Source organism: Pomacea canaliculata, linkage group LG8 (genome assembly GCF_003073045.1).
Source record: "Pomacea canaliculata isolate SZHN2017 linkage group LG8, ASM307304v1, whole genome shotgun sequence".
Classification (NCBI taxonomy): domain Eukaryota; kingdom Metazoa; phylum Mollusca; class Gastropoda; order Architaenioglossa; family Ampullariidae; genus Pomacea; species Pomacea canaliculata.
In genome coordinates this window covers 18,159,620-18,186,999 of record NC_037597.1, presented here as the reverse complement: position 1 = coordinate 18,186,999, position 27,380 = coordinate 18,159,620, and the positions used below count along the sequence as shown (strand labels likewise).

Sequence of the window (27,380 nt, the reverse complement as noted above, 5' to 3'; positions counted from 1 at the left end):
GTTAATTTTAGAAATAAGGTTTGGTTTTATCTACATGTGACACAGCTACTCGGAGGAAAAGATAAAGCAGCTGAGGAAGAGTGATAAAACGGAGGATGTCAGATTCCACAAGAGGGAGGTTTGGGAAGGGTCAAAGTTTGTGCAAAATACACTGTGGTTGTTCAAGGGAGGATGCTGCTGTTAGTGAGGGAATGCCAACATCCAGTATCCCAGTCGTCAAGAGGCAGCCACTAAGAAAGCAAACGTTGCGGATACTTTGTGTTTGGCATTGGAGGTTACTTGCTAAAGTTTTGGGTTGTGTTAATTTTGTAACTTTTACCACGAGAGTAAGAAGGAAAATACAGCTGAAAATATTAAAAGTAAAAGGACAAGATCATCTGGACTCGATTGATCAGTCGTACTTTTGACAATGGCACAAAAAACTAAATCTACCTTAACAGCGACAGATGCATCATACCCAGCGAATCTTTCAACCCATTTGAAGCTCTGCTGCACCTCCCTTCCCCACAATGATCCTCATCCCAGTGCGTCTTCCAGTCCTAACGGTCCTGTTGATAAAAGCGCAGATAAGTCTTTGCTATCCAACATCGAGAAACAGGAGGTCCAGGAGAAAGCCTCTACACAGTACACTTCTGATAAGTGTATGTATGAACGGAGGTCAGGCGGTTGTTTAAAAAAAAAAAGTTTGGACCGGACTGAAAACTGGCTCTAAGAGTATCGTGCTGTTTGATGCCATTAATTTACCTCGTGCTTTGTTGCAGGCAGTTTCTTGGTGTGGTAGTTGAAAAATTTAGTGATGTTGAGAAGCCAAGTCTTTATTCTCTAAAGTTTTTGTTTATAGATTGTCGTTTTTTCCTGGTTTACACGAGCCGTATGTTTCTACTTCGTTTGGCTACACTGCCAATCTTATCTTTGTTCTCCTCTTTCTTCCTGTTTGACTGCTTGCAAGCTTGACTGCACAATAGTTTCCTAAAAATACTGAACCGGACAACCATTTTCCCTCTAAGACACCTTCTCTCCAAAGACGAATTTAAACTGGAAAAGGATATCGATGTGGTGACAGCTGCATTACCATAATACAAGGGTCTGTTTACTCTTTCATGAATATTCATTATAAACCAGTTAAAAAAAATATTAAGACGCATAAATAACCAATAAAAACAATAACAAAATGGGAGACCGCCAGAAGTAATGATTCTATCGCTTCTTACAGCAGAGATACTCTTAAGGCAGTTTTTAACTGGAAAAAGTGCCGAAGCTTCAAACGGGGGAGTCACAGTGTATTGACAAAGCATTGCCAAACAAAGTGACAACATGTTGACTAAAATTTCAGAGTCCAAATCTTTGTCACACAAATATTAGTTTTGTGTGACCTTCACGCACCCTGACACACACGCAGGCGCGCGCACACACAAATTAATACAGTTTCAAATTATTTTAGGTTATCGAGAACTTCTTCCTATTAGGCAACTTATTAAATATTGCTCCAGGGACGTTAGGAAAATATTGTTTTCTGTAGCAGTTCAAAAGAAGACATAGATATCAACTGGCGATCATAGAAGGCGAATTGCAGGCTTAACCCTAACTTGGTAATTTTGAATTCAACAAGAATGAATAAACGAAAATGAAGTATTTATATTACAGCAACTTTTGTACCAGGAACTTTGCTGTGGTCTTTCTAGGAAATGTTACCTTTTGTGTGTTGATTATGCTTCTTAACTGTACTCACCAAAAGTTTAGAAAGCAGACGCGTAGCAGCCGACATTTGGATGCAGACTTGAGTACAGAAGGCAACTCATGCATTTTTAGTGCTCTGTCTGGCAATGCAATAGCATGGTGTTACTTATCCATGCTCTGTGGCGCGCAAAGCTCTCGCCAATCGTGAGTTACGAATGCTGCAAATGGGAAGATAACCTAAATATTCTGATTACCTTAATGAAAAGAAGTTAGATGCAGATACTTTTCTAATTTATTTGGAAACGGTGATATTAAAAAAAATCAATTAAAGCTGACAAATAAAAAGAAAATATCTTTTACAAAACATCTTTAGTTACGAGGAGATTAAAAAATAATAATGAAGATTTATTTAGCGCTTTTCCGATTTGTTCAGAGCGCTTTCATTCATCATAGATCTGTCATCGAAGCTGGCTCCGAGAAAAGTGAGGTCTCTAACACCTTATTCCACACCGACTAGGTTAGGAGACCACCTTTACCTTTACCATCAAAGTATTTTTTAATACCGAGAAAGACGCTTCAGTCTGGACTATCAAGAACAAAAAGTTTTCATAACTAGATTAACGTAAGGAGCAACAATTTAACGTCCATGTTCACTGTTACTCTGAGCGTTTCACGGCTGTTTGTCAGTATACCTCAGGATTTGGGAGAGAAAACAGCAGTATTTATTAACATCGAAGATCGACTGAAAAACATCTGCGAATAGACGGGGACTGGGATACATTCATGTTGGTATCTGCTTTGTGCAGACTCGATGTAAGTGCCTGTAGGGCCTGTCAACCTCTGATATGTCTAGAAACATTTATAAATGGAGCAGCAAATGCAACCCACCCCGGGTCTCGAGTCTCACTGTCGGCTCAAGTGTCACGTTTTGACAGGGGAGACAGAGATAGAAAGGGATTGAAGAAATTGAGACAAAGTACTCACTGTGTGCGTGAGTGCGAATAAGCGGGAGATGGGTGAACGAAGAGAAAAAGAGGTAAGAGAGAAATAAAAAAAAAGAAAAAGAAAAGAGAGACGAAGAAAGGATTCTAAAGCTTCAACAAATACCTTCAAGGAAATTTCGCGGTTTCAGCTATTTGCTCGTCATCGATTTTAAGGGCAGCACCGTCTTGACCTTTGGCTGGAGGATTATGCGTTGTTTTGTTTCCTCTGGAGGCACGCTTACTAGAATCTACTCCCTCGCTTACTCAGGTGACAGGTGAGTTGTCAAAAGTACAATTCAAATATACCTTAACATAAGCATTCGATGATAGACCCTCTGGTGAGGATAGTAAAGAGAAGACATGCTGCTACCTGTGTGACGTAATGTGCGCTAATTTAAACAAGAAAACAAAAATAACCCACGGGTGAGCAACAAAGGTGGGAGAGAAGGCGAGGATGAAGAAAGATGATTCCCGACCTGGCAAATCCTTCTAATCTTGGCCCTCCTTTCCCCGAACCTCGGTGATTTCCTCCCAGCCTACAAGAAGATCGTCTGGATTCAGACAGCGAGTCGGACTTGAGCATTTCCGACAGGCGGTTGGTTTGGCTTGTTCAATCTCGTAATAGAAACACATGCTCACCTGTTTGCGATCTCCTATTATAACCTTTAGCACGTATTTCGAACACCAAAGTTGCCAGAGACCGACATGGGGCCTTAGTTACGAAATGAGGATAAGTCTTTGCCCCTGGGCAACACGGAGGAACTCAAGGACAAGCATCTTATCTCCCAAGTTGTAAAGCGGTGTCTTCGCAGATGATGTTTTACCAAAAGAAGTTATAAAGTAGTTATAAAGTGGTGGGAAAGGTGCCTTGGGGTAAATGAACATAAAGTAGTGTCTGCAGGGTCTGGACACTGCTTTATAGCTTCGGAAACAAGACAATTTTTCTGGAGTTCTCAATTTTGCCCTGGGGAAACGATTTTCTCTCGCTTTATAATTACGGCTCAAGGAGTTTTTATATTGAAGATAACTAGAAACCAGGAGGAGGAAGTTGATGGAACTTACTTCCAGTAGAATTGATCGGTCACCACCCTGCTCAAATTAATCAACAGTTTGGACGTGACGTTCTTCGACTGTAAGCCTGGCTTGTGAAAAGGTTCCTTGATTGTTTGACCAAGGTCCCTTCATCGAAACGTTAGTTTTATGTCGGAGTTTTTTTTATATTTACTTTCGATTTATAATGGTTTTCATCATCGTCATTGAAATCACACCTTATCTTAGTATTCAGAAACTACTGGAACAATAGTTCTTCGTGTGACACTCTTGTCTCCAGGATGTTCTTAACCAAGCAAAGTACCGAAGCCTTAAACTTTCATTTGCTCTAAATACTCGTGTATTGACAATATCTTGGTTAAAAAAGTCTAAACGGCTTATTGATCAAGCCTTAAAAGTCCCGAACGTTCGCTGATTTCCTGTGACACTCATAAACAACTTAAAACCAAACTTCGACAAACATTTGACGACATTAGCCACAGAAGGTACAAAGAAGGATCGCCATATTTTTTTGTTGTTGTAACACTTGGATAATTTTACTAACAAAACCCAGCTTCATAGTGCTTGTAAAAGTATACGAACAGTTTCTAGCTTTATAAATAATATCTATAAGTATACCGAAGGTATCCAGCTTCATTCATGCATGCTTCGTAACTCTACTCAGCTTCCATGGGGCTTCTGTGTCTCTTCTAAAAACCGTTAGCAGAGCTGTGTCAGCTGTGGACCAGAAGTAAAAGCTTTTGTGGGAGACTGCTATAAACGCAAAAGGAAGCAGACATCGGAGGTGGCAGATAACCCAGGGCTCGAGTTTACAGCCAGATCCATAACTGCGACCATGAAGAGCGGAGCTGTGGGGATCAGGTTACGAGCATTCAGATTGGGCTTCACTCCTTGTACGTTACACGACTATCGTCGTCGTACGTCACACCATTATCGTCGTTGTACGTCACATCATTCCTGCTCGTTGCACGTCACACCGCGCACGCTCGTTGAATTCACATTCGTTCTCCTAGCCACAAGTCACGTGATTTATGCTCGTTGCACGCCACATTGTCTTCACTCTGCTGACGTTTGTAACCGTCACTGAGGACCGTGCACTGTTTCTGATAGCATAAGTGTGAGATGAAATGAGTTTGTACTTTTTCCTACAGACAACATTACAGGAGAGTTGCTATACAGGCACTTACTGCACGCACCATGACACGAATGCTTTAAATGAAGATAATTAATTTGGTACAAACAAATACGGTAGTTTCGTCAGCATTTTGGCCGTTAAAAGGAACGATAAAATCAGGGCTTGATAGACGGGTCGTAAAGAAGTAGCGGTTAATGGAAGAAGTGGTTAATGTCCCATTGAGGAACCTGTGGTCGAGAGGCCAGTGCAGGTGGGTCAAGGTGTTGGTGGCCGGTTCACAGAAGTCTTGCGGTACCCGACCTGTAACGTGCGGGTGCTCGGTGCTCTGTTCCATCTTGCTGGCATGCAGTAGAAGCACACCTCCCAATCTTGGCACCTGAACTTTCGCTTCATATATCCTCTCAGAAACATAGCTGCCTACTCTTGTACGTAAGAACTCATTATTTTAATTTTTCTGTAAATCCTAAAAAGTGTTCTGGCATTCTTTTATCGTGTGCAGTCGCTGTCTGGGAAATTAACTTTTGCGAGTTTTGATATGTTTTCTCTAAAATTTTGCTTACTTTTTTGTATAACGGCTAATTTTGTGAATTCCTGCGTCTTGAGTAGATGTTATATCATCAATTGAATCAAGAATTATACGACCGCATCAGAGGTGTTAATAATTTCAAAATTTTTAACTTTCAGTTCTGTTGGTCTTGTCTTCAAATATATCAACTAGTCAGTATATTAAGCTATCTGACACAGTCAGTGTCTTATCTTAATCAATGTCTCTCGACAAACCTTTTCTTTTGCTTTCATTCGCTTTCATGACAAATCTTATCCAGGTTTTTCTTTTATTCCAACGGCATTTCCTTTTGACATCGGTTCCTGCTGGTCGCATCTGTTTCAGTAGCGGGCCCTACATTTAGAATATCGTCACAACTATCTTCATGGCTGTTATCTTGGCAGTCGTCACAGCAGACAACAGAGTCAATGACCCTCCTTACATAATGTAATTTCGCACGCTCCAAATTAGAAAACTTTTTCAAATAATACCGTATTTTAATCTTTCTTTTTTGTCTCCAGTTTATTATACCTATCGAGCTTAATATACTATCCACTGACCTAAAATTACTGGAAAAGCCCTGCTCGTGCTGTGAAAGATCATATTGAAGATGCTTGTACCCAGCTACCTCAGCACTCGTAGTCTTAGCAACCAGCCAGGAACAAGAACACATTGAAACCTACTGCCTGAGACTGAAGTCAAAGAACTTGGGCAGCTCCAGAGCAAGAACAGATTGACATTCCTGAGACTGAAGTCAAAGAGCCTCAGCAGCCCAAGAAAACAAACTGCATTCAACGCTAGTAATTTCTGACAATCAGAAAAAGCAGTGGCAGGGCATTGCCAACACTGTGAGAGCATCACCTGAGGAGATAAGATGGTAGCTCCTCGACTTTCAAGCAAAGTCAGCCAGGGGTATATTCATAATTTCTGGACCAGTGGTACAAAGCTTCACATTATCTGTAGGTGCATGTCTACATATTAATACCCAGGACTGCTTAAGGTTACTCTGTGTCTGTGGATGCCTCCTTGCCGTCTAGCATTTTCGTCTTCCAGAGACACGGTAAGCAGATATGATAAGGCCACGCGAGGCGCACGGACCCTCTGGCATCATGGGCCGTGTGTCTTTCTCTGTATACAAGGTAGCAGGCCGCCATTGATAACTGTGGCGATGTTATCATGCCACACACAGCCCTAGCAACGAACCTCTTGCTCGCTACAGATACTCGACTGTGACCGAGAAGTCAGAAATGTAGGTCGCAGTGGTCTAGAAACACGACTGTAGTCACAGACCCACTTAAAAACCAGATAGTCGTCTAGTCACCAGACAACCAACCATGATATCCACTCATTTTTCAGATTACTTAAGTCGAAATACACAATACAGATATAGTCAATAAAAGGTATTGCTTTCTATCCCATGTGACCGATAATAATACAGAGCCGATAATTCACTCTTCTATATCTCGAACGATTATTGACAGGAATGAATCAGTAATCTCTTTATAATTATCATCATAATTAACTGTTATTTTTATGACTTTTAACCTTCCAGCGCTGTTTTTCGTCTGTCAGCTTAGGAGTTCTAGCTTCCTAACCTATCTCTTTCTCCAGAGTATGGGTGGTAACAACAGCACGAGAGTTTTGTGTCGTGCATGCGAGGCTAGCGAGTGAATAAATGAGTAAGTAAGGCAGATTTGTGCTGAGTCTAGTCTCCATCAAAAAATAAGGATTCATTTCGAAAATTCTTCACACACAGAGCCACTCGCAAGTTGTTCGTCGTCATCTTCATTAAGATTGCTGGGAGATGGGGGAGATGAAGTAAAGGGAGGAACAGAGAATCCAAAGACTTGTGCACTCCTCGAAAGAAAGCTCCAGGATGCAGGAATCACCCAGACAGGCGCACTGTTCCGAGTCGGCCTGCACTTTTAAGCATCAACTCGCCCAGCCTCTTCTCCGCCAGTGTCTGAAAATAGTAACGGGGAAGGCAAATCGCCAGAAGGGATCGCTTCAAATACATTCCTGTGTGACGAGTAAACAACGCAGTGCGACCTGTTGCAGAGGTGTCTGGACTCAGCAGACCTTGGCCTGCTGCAGCAGCCGCACGCGGAGCGGAACCGTTGCTGGCCACGCTGCAGTGAGCACGGTCTGTCACGTGCTTCCGACAGTCAGCGTTCTGTCTGTAAACATAGGTCGAGGGTTGGGTAGGTGTGAATTAATCACACACCTTTCTTCTGCAAGTCGAGCTTACCTGTGTTCTAACTCTGCTTTTTCTATTTTTCTGTTTGGTGCTTGCACGCGCATAGAGTATTGCGTTTATCTCGGAAATGGGGCTTTCACCTAGATTGCACAGAACTTTTACCAAGTCAATCGAAAACAAACTGTATATATCACATTTAAAGATCACACAAAAACTTTGTTTTTTTCGTGATTGTTGTGTTTTATGTAGAGCAAGACGAGCGTCTGTTGACAAGATCAAAAATAAGTTTGTTTTCCTAAAGAGAGGACTAATGAAACTGTCTAGCGGATGCTAAAACCTCTGAGATATCCGTAGTTTAGAAATGCACGACACTGGAGTCGGAAAACATCGAAACGCCATTAGAATTTCCCCAGGTGCTCAGGAAAGTAAATGTTGGAGTTAATGGGCTTTGTAGGATGCCCACCTGCAGTAGCCTGTCTGAAAGCTGTGGTGTCGCCGTGTGCGGAATTATATCCCTGTGGATATGTGGGCAATGATGTAGATGCTGGTATTTGTCTTTCTCAGGCTCTTATAGCAATTAAGAATCACATTTTAAAAAAATCCATCAGGAGGATTTAAAAAAAACGAATATCTCATCGATATTTTGTCTGCTCTGGAAATATCAAGACGTCACTCCTTTCTTTCTGTATTCGCCAATACTCTAACTCATCAAAGTTACAAATATACAGAAATGAGTAAAATAAAAATGGACAAAGCAACCTGTTCACAAAGGTAATCATACGTTAACCCACTCTGGCGCGAACTTCGTTTCCGTACATCGCAGCTCGCCACCGCCGCTCTCCCCCAAGCAGCCCCTCCCCCAGCTCCCATGCTACCAGTACCACACACTCTGAACGCACGGAGGGAACTGCTGTCTGAAATGAATACTGACAGTCTCCCGCACGTGACGCACGCATGATCGCGCACACATGCACGCATGCAGTCTTCACACAGTCCTGCAGGCTACTTCGATGTTATCGTCGCCCACGGTGCCTTCCACTTGCTGCACAGGTCCACCCCACCCACCTCCATCTACCCCACCCCCTGTTTTTGAGGGGGGTGGGCCCGCTTCAGCCGATGTCAGTTTATCAGACGTTGCAAGCCTGCAGCACACACGCAACATGTTATGATACGCAAGTGTCTGCAGGCCTTGCGACTGCCGGCGAAAATGTGCACACACTGTTGATAGCCAGTTCCAGGAGGGTGATAACTGTTTTGGCAAGTGTGGATGCTGCGAGGGCTTCAAGCGCGTGGGCGTTAAGCGGTGTGTGCATGCGCCCCGGCGTGATGATGCAAACATTTCACAGAAAGTCTTCGCAGAAGATGTCAACCTTGGCAGGGATGTGCGGGCAGAGGTCTATAGGAAGTATACGCAGCTATTTACCGTATTTATGTTTTGTTCCGGCACTTAGAGAGGATGGGAGGGACTTTCTCACATCACGGGTCCTCCTCCCGACTTGCATGTGGTAGGGAGGGGGCTCGATGGCGCAGTGGTAATGTGCTTGTCGTGATGGTAAATGGTCCTGGTTCAGAGCTCGTCTAGTCACAAGTGCAGAAAGGGAGCATCTTGTCCACTAAGCTTTCTCTTCCTCAAAAGTGTAGAAACAGATGTATTGTCTACTAACAGAAATTAGTTTGTAACAGGCGAAATTCAACTAATTTGTCCATCTTGGACAACTGTACTGTGAAGACCCAAAATCCAGTCTATAAGGTTTCGATTCTGGAAACTCGCATAACAACAGGACGAAACTCTGTTATTTGTGGAGCGGCATCAGTTGCTTGCCAGATCTTCAATCAACAAACACATGTGGTGTAAACACAACTGTAACCTCCAGACTGTATAAGAACCCCATGAAAGTTAACTGTTTCACATCACCAGTTCAAAATTAGAAACAGCAGATTCAATGTGCTTGATATTCTCCTGCAAGTTTTCCAGTGGTTGATGTTCAAGCAGGCGTAATGTGCATTCATTTAAACAAATAACACAGACACTTTCTCGTACCTGTCATGAGCACACAAATGAATCTCATTACCCAAAATTCCTCATGATCACCCAAAATCATCCAAACTTTAACACGAGCGCGCGCGCGGACACACACACACACACACACGCACACAGACTATTTTAATCTGTTGATTAGCCGTTTCTGGGTATGTTGTGAAATAAGCCTGACTACCATATCTCTTCGCACACTTCTTTTTCATGCAGGTATTCCCTTGAGGTAGCCGAGAGGAAGCTATTTTGGCATATCACCGGAAGTGCTGTGTTAATGTGAAGCTGCCAGAGGACTTCACATCCTGTCGTTATTTTACTGCAGGGGGAAATAAGCTGCTTTCTTCTGCAGCAATGAATACTAATTAATAGTTAACTATCACCATGTTTGTGTTGCGCTTCTGTCAGATAAGTGCATGGTCAGCTTCGTGTCCCACCTCCCGCCATTGTGGTTAATTACCCAGACTCATCAAGGTGACAGTAATCAGTGGACAAGAAATGACCAAAGAATAACTTTGATGATATCAGATGCTCAGATGCAACGAAGATGATCAGTTTATGAAAAGTTTTAAATCGTCTTCAGTGTGGCATTACTTTGAGAAGAGAGGAAACGACAAAGCTGTTTTGATGTATGTACTTGCTAAAATTCACAAATATATTGAATTTCAAGCATAAACATTTGATATAAGACATTTTAGCATACTGTGAGTAACAGGGTGGGCATATTTTGTTAAAAAGCAGACTGATCAAAACTGTGCTTGCTTGTTTATATATATATACCCAAGGTAAAGCGTTAAAAATGCCTTTTTACTACAAGTTGAAATTTTGCCACTGAAGCTAAACATTTCAAAATAAATAAGATGGAGGAAAGGTTGGCGAAAATGAGTCAGAAATTGAAGTAGTTGTTGGTTTATTTTGTGTGCAATGTAAACTCCCAATGTCTGTACCAAAGAAACTGTAGTTATTCATCCTGAAATGAACATACGTCACATGCATCGAACCATCTCACTTGCGCACGCACGCACACACACAAACACACAAACATGGGCAGAGAAGAAGAAAAAAAAAGTGGAGAGACTCATCGCATGGGTCAGGCAAGAATTTCTATGTATTTTGATAGGAGGCCAAGCTTAAGCAGGAGGTCACCTCTCTGTACATGTCCTCGACAGATGGCTTTAACATCAAACGCAGGTTGAGGAGACCAGCGAGGGACGGCATGTTGTTTACAAACAAACGCGGGCCAAGTTTCTCGCTTCAGTGTCCACTCGGTCTGGCAGGGGAAAAAACAATTTTGCTGACTTGGAATGGGAGAAAATGGACTGCACGCAGTCTTGAAACAACGGCAGGCGGAGAGAGGGAAGAGAGGAAAATAAACAAAGACAGATTCTATCTACTCGAAACTATCTCGTGGGATCATTTCGTCGTTGTAAAGCTGCGGTCTAGACTAGTCGGTTCTCTACTGAGAGCAGGCGAATGAGCTAATAGTGGAAGCTGAATTCTTACCTGACAAACTCCAGACCTGGGTTGTTAACGGAAAAGCGCAGGTGCTAAGGTATCGGAGTTGATAATTTGCTTTTGGATCAAGACATCTTAAACTTTTGTTGGCTGCAGTGAGGTGCAGTGTGAAAGTGGATATACTGCCATTATTACTTGACCTCGGTTTGCAACTAGTCTTGTTGGTTTGTTCGTTCGTTTATACGTTGGTTGGCTAGTTTGCACGTTCTTTTGATTGCTCGTTCGTTCTTGTGTTCGTTGTGCGTTTTATGAGACATAACAATCAAACACATCTGACTTTTGGGTCAAGTATTTTAAGCAAGCGAGAGACTGGTTGGTTGGTTTGGTTTGGTTTGGGTTGGGTTGGGTTGGGTTGGTTGTTGGTTGGTTGTTGGGTTGGTTGGTGGTTGGTTAGTTGATTGGTTTCAAGACCTGTCCATATTATGAACAGACATTGCCGGCACGTTTTTCAGCGCGTGGAGCATCGCCCACGTGGTCTGTAAACAGGAAAAAGATTTGACGCAGGCTGCGGATCGTTAATAACAGCCTCAGGAAGCAATAAAGATAAAAGTAATACTGACTAAAAAGAAAGAGGGTAGCAATTCTGTTCCAAAGGCTCATTTCTTAAGAATATCAACTTAGAAGTGTGTTGAACTCTGTACATCACGAGTAAACCATTTCATATAAGCGGCAACGTTCCTAATCCGTGCACAGTCACTTTATGTATCCCTGCTTGTGTATATTTTATCTGTAAAACATCTCAGTGCCCATGCAGTACTGTCAGGCCAACTAAGTGTACAGTATTAAGTGCTCGAGTAACCCTGAAGCAAACCATCTGTGGCAAAAACACTATGCGTGAAATCTTAGGAGGTATACCAACTCTTTCTCCGGTAATTTTAGTTTCATGTGAAAAACTAACTTTATGACTGCAGCTAATGGTAAAATCTTTTACAAACAATTTAGTCATAAACCATTATCCAAGATACGGTGAAAATTCCACTAATATTACTTCTCCATTTCCCCAATCTTCTCACTCACTCACACTCTACTCTCACACACTTACACAGTCTCACACACACACACAGTGTCCACGTATAACAAATACATGTATATTATTTAACAACCCTGTTCAGTGGTTGCACTTGTTACTGCGAGTTCTCGAAAGAGTAAAAAAAAAAATGAAGCCTCAGAATGGATGCTTAAAGCGTAAAGGAGGAACTGAAAAACATCGGGAAAAAAAAGATTTAAACTCGAACAGCCGGTTTTGAAACAGTCGATCAGTTGATGAGTTGGAGTTTCTTCTAAACTTTCCACCTTTTCTTTCTCCACGCTTAGAGGAAAAGGCGGTTGTTTTTACCTTCACTGTTGTGTCGATAGATGGGACTGGAACCACCCCGGCCACAACCACCACCGTAAAAAGAAAAAAACGAGAACCGTTCTTTTGAATTTTGTTCTCGCAAACCACTCTGCGTGCATCATGAGTTTTATTTACCAACAGTAAACCGGTGGCTGTTACAGCCAGGTAATAATAAGACTGAAGGCCAAAACACATCCTAGGCTTTACCCTAAGCTTATCCCACCTAAACAAAAACATCGACTAACAAGTCCAGTAATTTTTCCATGCACATAAATCCACAACAGCACCCTCGTGACATCAAAGATTGATGAACCTAACATACACGTTTTCTTCGCTATATAAATACAGAAAGTTTATATATTTATTCACTGTTGATTCCTCCCAGGCCAGCATCTTTCCCATAAAATGTTTTACATCTATAAAACAGAAAGCTGTCCAAACTAAAACTGGGATGTCTTTGTGCCAACTTACCATAAAAAAGATAACATATCCTTTCCAGCAGTTCTTTGTATTTTTCTCTGACGACACACATATTCTTGGCTTTTCCTATCTTTCAGTTTCCTCTGGACAGAGTGAAGGGTAAAAGCAAGCCCGACAACAAGAACATGCAGCGAGAGAGAGACGAGGTAAGAGGGCACAGTCCTTTGTGCGAACTTTAAGCTTCTTTCTTTGCTTCTCCAGCAACATACAACGATGACGTGTCAGCGCCGCCATACATCAGTGTGTTACATGTCTTCTCTTATTTTTGTGTGTGTGCAGGCTCAGGAAAACTGAAACCATCAATGCTTGTGTTGCTTGAAATAACTGATTATTGAACCTGTGTTTTGCACTTTGCCGGGTTAAGTTTTTAAGCCAGGTTTATTGTTTTCGATGTTTTTATTTTCTACCACATTTTAGGTCGACTGAGTGTAAGTTGTTCTTATATTTCAGAAATTTTCGAAGTAAATCTGACAGGACTTGCCACTTTATTGTTTAGATGTTTTTAATTTGTTTTGTTTTCTCTTTGAGCGACTAGTGTCGACATCGTTAGTCTTGCTAGTAAGTTTGTTATGTGCATGTGGTATGCACATTCCAGTCTACCATACATTATGTCCTCACACTCATTGTCATGATCACGCACACAGTCACACATCTTCCTCTCAGCAGCAGGCAGTGGTATGATTATTAGCATCCTATCAAAGTCATACATGTCCGCTCTGAGCAATCCTCGGCTATCTCAGACATGATGAAACTGTTCTTATAGTCTCGGTTCTTTATCAAACCATTCTTTACCTTCTGTAAATAAAAACTCGTACACCATTGTCTTACTAGTGTGATACTGTGTCTTTAGAAAGGTATGTTATCAGATGCCTTTGTTGTTTCAGTGCTGGAAATTTTGCGAAAACATCTTCAGAAGCTTCGACGTGTTTAGTCCCATCTGCAACGGGCGAGATGTGTGTGTAAGTAGTTTATTGCACACCTCAGTCCTGGGTGTAGACCACACTGATAATACTGATTTAGAAAAAAGAAGAAATAAGTTTTTAAGAGAATAGTTCAATACAAATATTTCAACCGTGATGAGCGATAAGCTCTAAAAACAAAGAAGAATGTTTTGTCCATATTTCCATGGTAACTGATAGTTACGAAGACTTGCAGCTTGCTGTGGCATGAAGAGTGAGCTGATGTTTTCATTTTCAGCAAGAGGGCTGCCAGACGGCGTGTGAATTCCGGACAAGCAATCATAGAGGTAAGCCACAGTCAGGAGACGAACTAGGATTTCCTGTGTTTTGTTCCTCCTTTCGTATCTCCATCGGCTGCTGGACACAAGTCTCGTTCCTTGAAGACTTTGTGTCGTCTGCTGCCCAGCGCTTCTCTCAACTTCTTGTTACTTTAACCGGCGATCGAGGTATTTCTAAGTTTGCTTGTCCTTTCCCCAAGACATTGCCCCTCCTTCCTTTTTGAGAAATTTGTATCAGTTTTTTTTGGGTTTGTAAACAGACCTGCTTCGTGAAAGTAACAGTGAATGGTACCTTTCTAGTTGGCGGGGGGCTATTCACATTGGGGCATAGCTTTATGTGAACTGAATACAGCAAACTCCTTGACAGAAGTACATGAGTACCGTGGCTAGCCGTTGACGTAACGGTCTGTGTTCTGTGCAGCACCCAACATCACAGTCACCTGGAAGTTTGTAGAGAAGGTGCGCACCGACACGGACTTCCTACAGATCGACATGAAGTGGGAGCCACCTGTTCCCAGCGTGCAGGTGATGGAGCCGCATCCCATCGTCTATACACTGCTCATGCGAGAGAACAATGACGACTGGGAGCTCATAGACCAGGTAAGTCTGGTTTGGTGGACTGAATGGTGGCGGGTAAGTAAGTGTTACGAGTGGTTGCATGCTGCCCCTAAAGTAGGTGTCGGATGAATTTCATACCAACGTCTGAATGTTGTCCATGTTGCAAGTGTCGGAGCAGTTTGGTATTGAACTCTTCCATGAGTATCACCCCTCAATGCAACACCGCATTATGCTAGTTTATCTATTGACGGTTTCACTCTTACTTCTTTGAGTTTTGTTGAGTTTAATATTTTACTTATTGCTGACATACGTCTGCAGACTTATTTAATTTACCGAGCGTATGTCGACCTCACATGGAATATCGTTTCTGTTTTCCTGTTGTCTCTGTGTTTTCGCAATATGTCTTTGACACTTTGTCCATATTGTCGCTCATCCTTCCGTTTCTTCGCGTACCCTCCATCTTATTTTTACGATATTGCCTTTCTTTCCTGCCATCGCACGAGCACACGGTTACGAATCATTCCCATTTTGGGGGCAGCTTTGCTCTCCACCCGACTTCTGCTCGTCCCACACGAGTCAAGATGGATGGGCTCAGCAGCTGTGATGTTAGTTTTAGCTGTGGGACGAGGAGAGTCAGCCTCGTGGGCATCAATAAGCACATGACAGTCAGGAGCGAGGCGCGTCCCGGGTAGATATGGTCGTGCATAATTATTATGTATTGTAAACACCGGGCTCAAATCTAGATGCGTACGGCCATAAGAAAAAATAAGCAACAACATCTAACAAACATAAAACAAAAAGCAAACAATTAAAAAATTTCAACGAACAAAAAAACACAACAACAACAACAACAACAACAACAAAAATTAACGAAACAATTAAACCAAACGAGACGGAAGTAATACTGTTCCAGGACTTCCTTCTTTCTCCATCGTCGAGTACAAAAGGAATGTCTATGGCACTGTCTGCTTTTTTTTCTATTTTTCGCATATTTGGATAGACGGCGAGACAAGAGAACGCCTGCTGGTATGCGCGTGCATGTATGTGCATGTAAGGTAGAGAGATGGACAGGGACAGAGGAGGAAGGTGAGAGGCAGAAAGGCGGAGGAGCCTGCGTCCTTGTGGAAGAAACTACGCGAGGCATGATGGATGGTCTCTCCTCAGCTCTTCACCTGCTGATTGGTGTCAAACGTCTCGCTGGCCTATTCCCTTCACCTCAAATAATTTCCGTTCTTTCTTCTCTGGATTGTCAGTTGTTTCCTCTCTCTCTCTCTTCCTTCATTTCTGGCGAATACACTCACACTCACATCCATAAATATGAACACATACACATTCATATCTGTTACGGAAACGCATCTTTACACTGTCGTTTAACGAGTATTCCTATCACCAGCGCACTTCTATCTATCCATCATTCACTTCGTTTTTCTGGTCAAGAGTTTCCCCCGTTCTCTCCATCTCCCGTTTATACGTGCCACCCGACACACTAGTCTGGAGCTGCCGTGGCCTGTACAGCTCACCAAGACTTAAAAGCAAGAGGAAATTGCAGTGGAGTATGAATATTTTAGTTGTTGTCATGGCGACACGGTCAAGGCTCGTGTGCATAATGCATTTTATATTTATTTTGGATTAGGTCGGGGATCATCCAGCAGTTGGGATGCTGCTCACTTCACCTGTGCGTCACCTGCAACTGTGGCTTTCTTTACAGGATGTTACAGCCGCCATAAGTTTTCAACATACGGGACATTGACAGCTTCGTTTGTTGTACATAGAGGAATCTTGGCGTTTGTTTATACATGAATTTGCTTCTTTCTTTTGCTTGTTTGTTTTTGTTTATTTCTTGAGTTTCTTTCCTCTATCGCAGGCTATGAGAACGCATTGCTTATGTCTGAAGCTTGTTTGTACTGACGAGTGATGACGATAAACGACGATCTCAGATAATCGCTACGATGAGACAACTTTTTAAAATAAATATTTGAATTTGAGGTTCCGTTAATTTTCATCCAACATTCGCGTTGTGGAGACAACAACAGAACTACAACTAACCGCCAGCTGAACCAGACATTTTCTTGCCGCTTTGGGGTACTCGGATCCCTAAGTTTTTTTTTTTTACACCAATTCTGTCCAACTGTATTTTTGAATCATGGCTGTTAAGTTGACTTAGTGACCGGCTGTGACCTTGTCTGCCTTGTTTTTCTTTCATTAGGTCTCTCAGAAAAATTGATTACTCAGACGAGAAGTTAAATTTCGTGAGAATGTTTGTTCTGAAATTAATCATGAGCCTGTAGACCCTTCTGAGTTTGCAAAGACGAGAAGCCTTCAGTGTTCAGAAAAGTCTGATACCCTTACCCCGGGGTGGGCCCCCAAGGGCCCGGCTTCTAGTGCCGGGGGCGAACACCCAGCCTTTCTCTGGCTGGGTGACAAAGCTGGCCCACCCCTTTTCCTTAGGCTTTTCTTTTTCTTGCTTCATTAGCCCTTTCATCTCTATTCTTTTTCAAAGTAAACATCTCCCTCATATACTACAGTTTTACCCTTCCTTTCTTCTGACTTCACCGGCCCTTCTTCTGTTTTTCCTTCTCCCATTACATCTTTCTTTGAACATCATTTCCTGTCTGCGGCCTTCTTTAGGTCCCCTGCGTTTGCCGTGCAGGGCGACCCGTGTCGGGGGAGAATGGGATCCTGGAGGTTGAGGTCCCTGATGGGCTGCGGCCCATCATACCAACACACCTCTTTGGCCCGGACTTCCCCTAGACGGGGGGTTGGTGTGGCCCACACCAATCAAGCGGCTGGTCGTGAATTGCCCTAGCTTTGCTAGAAGGCTGCGGCCGGGGTCAATCTGGTCTTGCTTCTGGAAGGCCAGAGTATATTCCTTGTGTAGCCCTGGTGTGACCCTGCTGGAAATACCCAAGTGGTACCGCTCGGTCGCATCCCCTAGTTGGACTCCGTGGTGGGTGGGGAGCACAAGGAACGAAACGTTAATCCTTTTATCATGGCCAAAAAATTATCTAACCTGGGGAAACGCATACGTGAAGATGATTCCTCTGATAGTGAAGAGGAAGTGAGAGAAAGTATTGAGGGGGCCTGGCCCCGTTTTTTGGTGGTAGAAGGCGCAGAGCAGGACCGACCTCTCTCGTCTCTATCACCTTTTGCCATAGCGAAAGGTTTTAAAAACATTTCCAACAATTTTTCTACTATAAGACGTTTGCGCTCTGGACAATTCCTTGTTCAGTGCGCAAATCAAAGCTTCTGAAGCCTACGCGATGGGATGGTAAACAGTTCGTCGATCGCCCCATAAAAGTTACATCACATCGATCCCTCAACTCTTCGAAAGGGGTCATTCGTTGCCCGACCTTGCTGGGATGACTGAGACTGACATCAGGTCAGAATTGGCATCTCAGGGGTCTCAGCAGTACAACGAGTCACACTAAAGAGGGATGGGAAATCTATTCCCACAAACACCTTATTTCTAACCTTCTGTCTACCCAAAATACCCGACTTCATTGAGGTCGGGTACTTACGGGTAAAAGTTTCAATCTTCATTCCATCTCCCTTGCGCTGTTTCAACTGCCAGCGTTATGGTCATGGGGCGAGCTTCTGCAGGTCCAGGCCCGCTGCTTTCGCTGCGGCGGTACCGGCCATGCGGCAGCTGATTGCTCTTCAAGCGCAAAATGTGCAAACTGTGATGGAGCACACGTCGCATCATCTAAAGACTGCCCGAAGTGGAAGGAAGAGGCAGCCATTCAACGCGTACGTGCGGATCTGGCGTCTCGTACGCTGAAGCCCGCCGTCGCGTAGTGGTGGCTCCTCAGGAACACCTTCTACTTCAAATTCCATATCTTATTCAGCAGCAGTCATAAAGCGACCCTCCACCTCTGTGTCCATACAGACTGACATGACTTGGGTCTCCTCAGAAGGCCCTGTTCCTATAACTCAATCTATGCCTCCTCCTCCTCCTCCTCCTCCTCCTCCTCCTCCTGCAAGTTGTGGTGGCGCCCAGTCTACACAGAAAACTCAAGCATCCCAAGCTACACAAGCATCACAGTCAAAGCCTTCCACCTCACCAAACAGAAACACCGTCAGACAGCAAACGCGCAATTCAAAACAACCAAAAAACAAGAATATCACACCACAGACAGACAAGAATACCAAAACAAAACAAAAATCACCTGAAAAATCCACTACACCCGGGACCATCACAGCAGCACCTATACCAGTTCTTAATCGCTTCACTCCTCTTGGCGAGCAGGGGATGGATATGGATGAGCGACGCTTAATGTCGCCTTCTCCTTCCCGCCGTCCCCTGCCCTCTCCTGGATCTTCTCCTTCAGTTACTTTGGGGCGATCTACGTCCCTTTCTCACAGATAACACATGTCTATAATCCTTCAATGGAACTGTCGAGGAATCCGAGCAAACTTTGAAGAACTCCGATGCCTAACATCTCGCTTTTCTCTTGATGTAATAGCTCTGCAAGAGACTCATCTTCTTCAAACAAACTCTTTTTCCTTCAAAGGCTATCGAGTTCTACGTCAAGACTCACCAAATGACGTACCTTCAGGAGGGACTGCTCTTTTATTCGTTCAAACCTTTTATATAGCCAGTTCCATTAAATACTAATCTTCAAGCTGTTGCTGCCCGAGTTTCTCTGGGCAAAACTATCACTATATGCAGTCTTATCTACCTCCACCAGCTCGGATATCCCGACAGACCTTGAGAGTCTTTTAACCCAACTTCCTACTCCCGTCCTTCTTTTGGGTGACTTTAATGGACACCACCCCATGTGGGGCGGGCCTCGACTGACACCAGAGGAGAGTTGTTGGGATCATTTTTTATGGAAATGATCTCTGTATACTGAATGACGGTTCAAACACCTTTTGCCGTCCACACAACAGCACAGAGTCAGCAATTGATTTGTCAGTGGTCAGCCCAGCACTTTTATTAGATTTTAACTGGGCTGTACATGATGACCTGTGCGGCAGCGATCATTTTCCCCTTGTTTTACATTTTACAAATGGTCTGGAGCGGGACGATAACCTTCACAAAGGCGGGTGGAATTTAACTAAGGCAGACTGGCTTGAATTTCAGACCCTCTGCTCCACCCACCTTACCAGAAACCCGTTTTTTAATTTTGAGATTGAAAACATTAGAAAAGACCCGACGTTACACCCTGCTAAAGTTTTCACTACAAGTTTAAATAAAATTGCATTAGAAACGATTCCGGTACTAAGGCACCGTAATAACCGACCAAGGGTGCCTTGGTTTTCAGAGGAGTGTAGGGTAGCTCAGCGCGCGCGGAAAAAAGCCCAGCGTCTTGCCTTTCGTCAACCCACTCCTGAAAATGTAATAAATTTTAAACGTACCCGAGCTCATACCCGTTATATTTTTAAACAGTCAAGGAAACTTGCGTGGCAGAGATTTGTGTCCTCATTATCCTCCCGTACCACTTCTCAAGCGGTGTGGGCGGCCATAAGGAAGATAAAGGGAAGATTTCAGGCTGAGTCAATAGGCCATCTGCGGGTTGGAGACTCTATTCTCACAGAGGTACAGGATGTCGCAAATTCTTTAGCATCCACCTTTGCTCATAATTCTTCCTCTTCACACTACTCTTCAGATTTTCAACGCTTAAAATCTGTCCAAGAATCATCGGGTTGTGACTTTTCTTCAGACAACTCCGAAAAGTACAACCTACCTTTTTCTCTTTCCGAACTACAACAGGCCCTTCAAAAGTGCAAGGATTCTGCACCGGGTCCTGACAATATTTCCTATCAGATACTAAAACATCTCCCACAGTCTTCTCTCCTTCTCCTTCTAGATATCTTCAACTTTATTTGGGTATCCGGCTGTTTTCCCCCCTCGTGGAGAGAGGCAGTAGTTATACCCATTCCAAAACCTGGTAAGGATACCTCTGATCCAAATTCTTACCGCCCTATCGCTCTCACTAGTTGTTTATGTAAAACTCTAGAACGCATGGTAAATGCTCGCCTTACCTGGTACCTCGAATCTCAGAGTCTCCTCTCCAACCTGCAGTGTGGCTTCAGAAAACGCCGCAGCACCCTGGACCATTTGGTCCGTTTTGAAACCTTTGTCAGGGACGCTTTTGTCGGCAAAGAACATGTTCTAGGGGTGTTTTTTGATTTAGAGAAGGCATACGACACTACCTGGAAGCGGGGTATTCTGTTAGACCTCCATGCCCTGGGCTTCCGGGGTCGTATGCCACTCTTCATTGAGAATTTTCTTTCAAACCGCCATTTTCAAGTCAGAGTAGGGTCTATACTGTCTGATCCTCAGGAACAGGAAATGGGCGTCCCTCAGGGCAGCATTCTTTCTCCAACTCTTTTTCAACATCAAAATCGACTCAATCTTGAAATCAGTCTGTCCAGGTTTAGAGGCCTCTTTGTATGTAGATGACTTTGCTATCTGCATACGAGGCCGCTCCCTTCCATGCCTCGAACGCCGGCTTCAGCTATGCGTAAATGCAGTACAAAAGTGGGTGACAGAAACGGCTTCAATTTCTCTCCTACGAAGTCAGTATGCATCCACTTTTGCAAACTGAGAGGTATGTTTCCAAACCCTTCTATCACTGTCAAAGGCACGATACTCAAGGTGGTCCAAGAGGTTAAATTTCTTGGGGTCATCTTTGACCGTAAACTGTCTTTTCTACCTCATATCAAATCTCTACGCCTATCTTGTCAGAAAGCCTTGGACATTCTTAGAGTAGTTGGCCATGTCAGCTGGGAGCGGATCGCACGGTTCTGCTACGTCTCTACCGTGCCCTGATCCGCTCAAAGCTAGACTACGGATCCATTATCTATGGCTCTGCTCGAGAGTCCTACCTTAAAACTCTTGATCCAATTCATCATCAAGGGCTCCGCATCTGTCTGGGTGCCTTTCGCACCACTCCTGTACAAAGTTTGTACGCAGAAGCTGGTGAGCCTCCACTTTCTCTCCGTCGTTTGAAACTCATGCTATCGTATGCCTGTCGCTTAAAATCCCATCCTGGGAATCCTGCGTATCGTGCTGTCTTCAGACCTCAGCGTGCTGCCCTGTATGCCATTCGTACCAAGGAGCAAAAGCCTCTTTCACTCCGAGTAGCACCTCATCTTCAAGCTGCCGGAGTAGATATCAAGCAGGTAGAGCCTTTACCTCTACAAACAACTCCTCCTTGGATTCTCCCTGTTCCTGAGATTCGCTTTGATCTTACAACTTTCAAAAAAGGGGACACTAGTGACCCCATCTATCTTCAACACTTTCGTAAACTTATTTCTGATTATCCTCAATTCTGTTCAATCTATACAGATGGCTCCAAAATCCCAAGTGGTGGCCCAGTCGCTGCGGCTGCAGTTCCATCCTGCCAACCACAACGGGCTGCTTCAGTCCGATTGGCAGACGAAAGTTCTATCTTTACAGCAGAACTTTATGCTATCATACTTGCCTTGCAGCATGCTCACCGCTCTTCGGAGCACAACTTTCTGATAATCTCAGACTCTCTTTCTGCTCTCCAAGCTCTTATTTCAAATGAATCTGATCACCCCCTTGTGGTCAAGATTCATAAAATTCATGCAGCACTTATCCAACGAAATAAGGACATTGTCTTTATTTGGGCCCCTGGCCATTCTGGCATTCCAGGCAATGTCCGAGCAGACCAGGCTGCTAAGGCTGCATGTCAGTCCCCTGGTAAAATACAGTTCCTTATTTCATCTGACTGTAAAACTGTACTTACAACCTACATACTGACTTTATGGCAAAACCTCTGGAACACCCTCTGTCAGAATAAATTATTCGCCACTCTTCCCTGTCTTTCTGACCGCCCACCTTTGTGCCATACCACAAGGCGGGAGGAGGTTAGTCCTAACAAGACTAAAGACAGGACACACATATGCCACGCAAGGATACCTCTTGCGAGGGAACAACCACCAGGTTGCCCCTGGTGTGGGGGACATCTTGACGTAGTACACTTTCTCATGAACTGTCCGGGGCTTCAGACCATTCGTCAAAATTTTATACAGTGGATTCATTGTATGTTTTATTTAGGTCCATCCATCGGCAGCTATTTTTGGTTTTTAAAAAGAATAGGACTTTTACACCAAATCTAAGTCTAATATATCTTATGTAATTTCTGTTTTGGCGGCCTTTTTGGGCTCCACCACCCATTTTACACCATATTTGTTCTTTAACATCTAGTTAACTTATTACCGTGGTCTGATTTTAAGTTAAATAACTGGAGAAAATTTACCCTGAAACTTTTAAACATAAAAACTTTTTTATTGCCATGATATAGCCTTAGTTGCTGGCATGGCATAAAACACCAATAAACAAACAAACAAACCCCGGGGTGGATGGTAGAGAAGGGGTGGGCAAAGTGATGGCGGGTGGAGAAGAAACTATGCTTAGCTGTGGAGGCCATGATGTGTTGGTTCAGTCTGCGGCCATGTACACAGCAGATAACTCTGCCTGTAAAATGTTTGGGTATGGAACTGGGGTCAAGTGGTTATTGTCTGTTTACCGTCATGTGCACAGCATCTCCTCCGCATCGGAAAATATTCCCACTCCATGCATTGTTCGACAACGCTCGTAGTCGGCCAGCGCACGTGCGAAGGATGCTCGGGAGGGCAAAACTTTACCTCCTCGGCCCTTGAGCGCGTCAGGGGCAATCACCCTCAGCGCCTGAGCAGCGAGAAGGTTCAGGCATCGGTGAGCAGGGCTTACATCGTAGTTGTGAAAACCTGGGAAATCAAATACGATGATTATCATGGCATTGTTAATTGGTGCATACAACCGTTTCAAATAATATATTTTTTAAAAACTTATAAAAATAATAAACAGGTAGGAAAAGAGTTTATAAATAATAAGGTCAGTGGAAGTTCAAGTAAAGTATCAATACATTCAAGCTGTTAGTTTTGTTATTGATTGCTATCGCACTTAGCGTTGAATGTTTACTACCATCCTCCCTTCCCCACAAACATAAACAAGTAAACTGAGAGAAATGGCAAAGTATAAACAAAAACACGGCGTAATATGTGAGTGACTAGATGTTTGTGTGTGAGAGAGAGATAGAGGGAGGGGAGGAAAAGGACTTGTGGGTGTTGCTGTTGAAAGAATTGCAAGGTCAGCCGTGTTTTATCTTTCATTTCGATTGTGAAATACCAACGCGCCGCTGACCTCAGGTGCGGCCAGGGAGGGCCGCGTGACGTAGGAGAGGAACGGGAGGTGAACAGCTGGGGCCCGTCACATAAATAAGTCTGTGCCTACCGTCGTGCAAGTCCTGCAGGTCGTGCTGGCGGCCCCTGCCTCACTCCTCCTCCCCTCCTACACCGTCCAGGCTTCCCTGGCTGCCCTCGCTGACGCCAGCCTTGCAGCACGAAACAGGTGTATTTACTCCAGCAGTACCTCGCCCACTCGGGTGATGAGTTTTCGTGTCCAATCTCCTCCCCTCCTCCCCACTCCCTTACCTTCCCATTACACTGTTTGAAAACATAACCGCTATTAAGATAGCAGCAGGCGCTGAGTGGCTGCTTGTCTGTACTTCTATCGACTCTGTGGTCCTGCTGTGGAGTGAAAGGAGGTTGTCAGATAACGCCGGCCTGACCGTGTCTCGTGTAGGGTGGGACCAGGAGGATGGATGGATCCAGCAGGGGGAGGGGGAGTAAACGGCCGAGCTCTCTAATGCTCTCCAGAGACATCGGTAGGCGTTGAGAGAAACGTGAGTAACTTTCAACAGCAACTTAGTGGCAGTCAAGGAAATGTGCACATTAACTGCTCGATGAAGGCTCTGGTTAGTGGAACGGAAAGCCGAGAAGTTGAGAGGCTGGCGTTCAAACTGACAGGCACGCCGGTTCGGTACCCGTGTAGCGCAGCTCACTTGCCCCAGTCGACCCAGCTGGTGGGAATGGGTACCTTACTCCAAGAGGGTTTGGGATAGGTAAGAAAGCAAGGGAAATGAGATGGGCACCGCCCTCAAGTAAAGATGGCTCCTAACGACCTGGCAAAGGTCATGGAGTAACCCCGTTTTTCTTATTTTGGAAGCAGACGGGTTTTCTGTGTCAAACTTTACGCAACTGAGTTTTTCTTATGGGGAAGGTTTGTTTACGCCCACCCCTCCTATATATATAAAACTTAAACCCACATTTTGATATATATATAATAACTTTTTACCCTTGTGAGACAAAAAATGAGACTTCTTGTCGCCCAAGATTTCTTTATAGAAATGATTAGTCATTGGCGTCAGCCTTCCTAGCCTTTGTATAATGTTTATATATAGATGGCAGTGGCTGCGAGTGTGAAGTTATCTAGAACATTTATTTTGCTGGGCAGCTGAAGTCCATGCTAGACACTTAAACCTGTTTTATAGTTTCCTACGGCAAAGAGAGAAGCACAGGGTTCAGTGTGTGGATGGATTGAACGTTTCACGCGCCGCCCACGAACGAAGGAAGCAGGCCTGCTACACAGGCGCCACCTGCAAGAGAACGAACCGTGTGCCTTTGTGGACACGTGATCCTCCCTGTCACGAGCCACCGAACCGCAGCCACGGCACTTGGCTGGAACTTTGTTTGAAATCAAGCATGAGAATTAATTACGAGAGTGTCGTGTAGCACACTGGCTTTGTGCTGTAGAGTACGTGACAGGCACGTGCAGGAAGGGGAGATAATTGCTCCAACGTAGTTCCGTGTTCTTACTGCCCTGGGCCTGGCTTCCTTTCTCTTGTCGACTCATTTTCAAAGCACGCTTCAAGTCCACAAAACATAAAAGCTATTTTTGCCAGAGTGTTTTGTTTGAGACGAGTCTTCTAGTTCAGTCAGAAATTAAGTGACTCATTAAGTGACACAGATTTTTAATTTATTTTCTTTTTTTAAAAACCTATGCTGGATTCTTCCATTGCAGTTACTCATGAGTCACGTGACAGTGGTAAGATTTTTGCGTTTTATTTGGAAGAACAGAGTCAACGAAATTTTATACAGCTCAGTCGGAGTGACATTCGCAGGTATGTTTTTATTAAAAACAACGCACTTCCCGGAACTACCTTCAGGAACACCTAGTACCAGCACATTTAAAACCTCCTGGGTGACTCAAACATTTATGGACTCGCTGGTACAATTCTGACAGCTAAACTTCTCAAACCCTTCACACTGACCATTAATAGCGTCCACAGAGCGATAGTACGGTATTCAAACCACGTGACTGGGAGTCTACCTACCTTCTGAGCACAGGTGAGCACACCATCACAAGGTGTTTGCAGCGCCAGACCTCAACAGTAAACACACAGCTCTGTCCTGTGTGTAAATCACGAACACACCTTCTGAGCATATTGTGTCCTCGAGAAGTAGTTTACCCCTCAGATTATTAATGTCTTGTCTTTGATTGGAACCGTGCTTTTTCTGTAAACCCCTCCAAGAGAGAAAGAGAAAGATTTTATTGCGAAATGTTGTGGCCACTCGATATTGTTTAGTCAACAACATGGACTATCACTCCAAAGCTATCTTTTGTAGAGGAGTGATATGAAGTGCTCTGCTCTTGAAATTCTTCAGATTCTTTGTTTTTACTTTTTTTAAATACCTGATAAACGGTAATAAATCGGTGACAGTCTTGCTGAAGAGATTCAGAGGCAGCAAGAGTGTCTGAACTCATCAGTCAGATACTCTGCTCCTCATGTCATCTGCCCTCCGGCCATTGATGTCTCCCATTCCACTTGTCACCGCCTGGCAGGGGAAGGAAGTGGTATCAGGCGAGTGCTCTCCCCTACAGCTTTCTTCTCTTGAACCCTTCGGTAGGCTTGAGACCAATGTCGGCATCTGGCATTCCAAGAGCTACAATTGATTTTCTTTCTGGCACATAGCTGGGTGCTGCTATCATGAGTACATACCTCCGTCCTCGTGAGCAGAGCAGCTCGTGCTCGTTGACCCTGCGCCTCGCCTCCCGAGCACGAACAAGTTGAAAGGCCGCATCGTGCTCCTGTGTTTATGGCTGGCGAGGTCCTGGCACAACACATTCCCCCGCCCTCCCCACCACCACCACCCCAACTACCACCATACTACACTCAGCACGGTTGAGATTCCCCAAGCACGTGACACACCTTTGTTTCCTACACCGCGGCCGTCGGGAGGGAATCTCACCTGCGCTGGCCAGCATTTCATGTCCATCAAGCCTTTCGCTGACTCATAGGATGGTGCAGTCGATAAGGTCGATGGAAGGTTCTCGAGGACGGTGCTACAGTTGTTGATTGGTTGAATTTGTCTGATCTTTCCGATTCTTAGATATGACAGAATTTACTGCACAGAACTCGTGCATGTCACGGGTTCTCAGACTTATTGGTCTTAAAGGAGGACAACTTTGGACTTCAGAATAATGGCAGTCTAAGACTTTCATGCCTTCAACGTGCATGTTCTCACAAAGAGTTCAGTTTTTTCTGAATTAAATTTAAGCATGTTTGTTTTCAGCGCGTTTTGTTTATATTGTACTACACCAGAATAAAATATAAAACTGTCAAACAATTATAAGGTCTCAGATAATCAGAGGCTGACTGCTTAACAAATTTCTGCTCGGAAAGATCGAGGAGAATATTCATGGTCAGTTTTATTGTTTATTAATGTTCATTCAGTCCGTTATGACGAGTGACATGAGCTGATCTCAAATACCTTCAGTAT

General features: G+C 44.0%; 1 protein-coding gene across 1 annotated transcript in view; it reads left to right on the top strand.

Moving 5' to 3' along the window:
• Positions 1-27,380, top strand: part of LOC112570064 — a 35,421-nt gene that overhangs the window by 5,617 nt on the left and 2,424 nt on the right. Inside the window, exons 2-5 of the mRNA XM_025248268.1 lie at positions 13,027-13,095; positions 13,834-13,908; positions 14,147-14,195; positions 14,608-14,786. Coding sequence (XP_025104053.1) covers positions 13,027-13,095; positions 13,834-13,908; positions 14,147-14,195; positions 14,608-14,786 — 372 coding nt within the window. The remainder of the gene's footprint in view (positions 1-13,026; positions 13,096-13,833; positions 13,909-14,146; positions 14,196-14,607; positions 14,787-27,380) is intronic.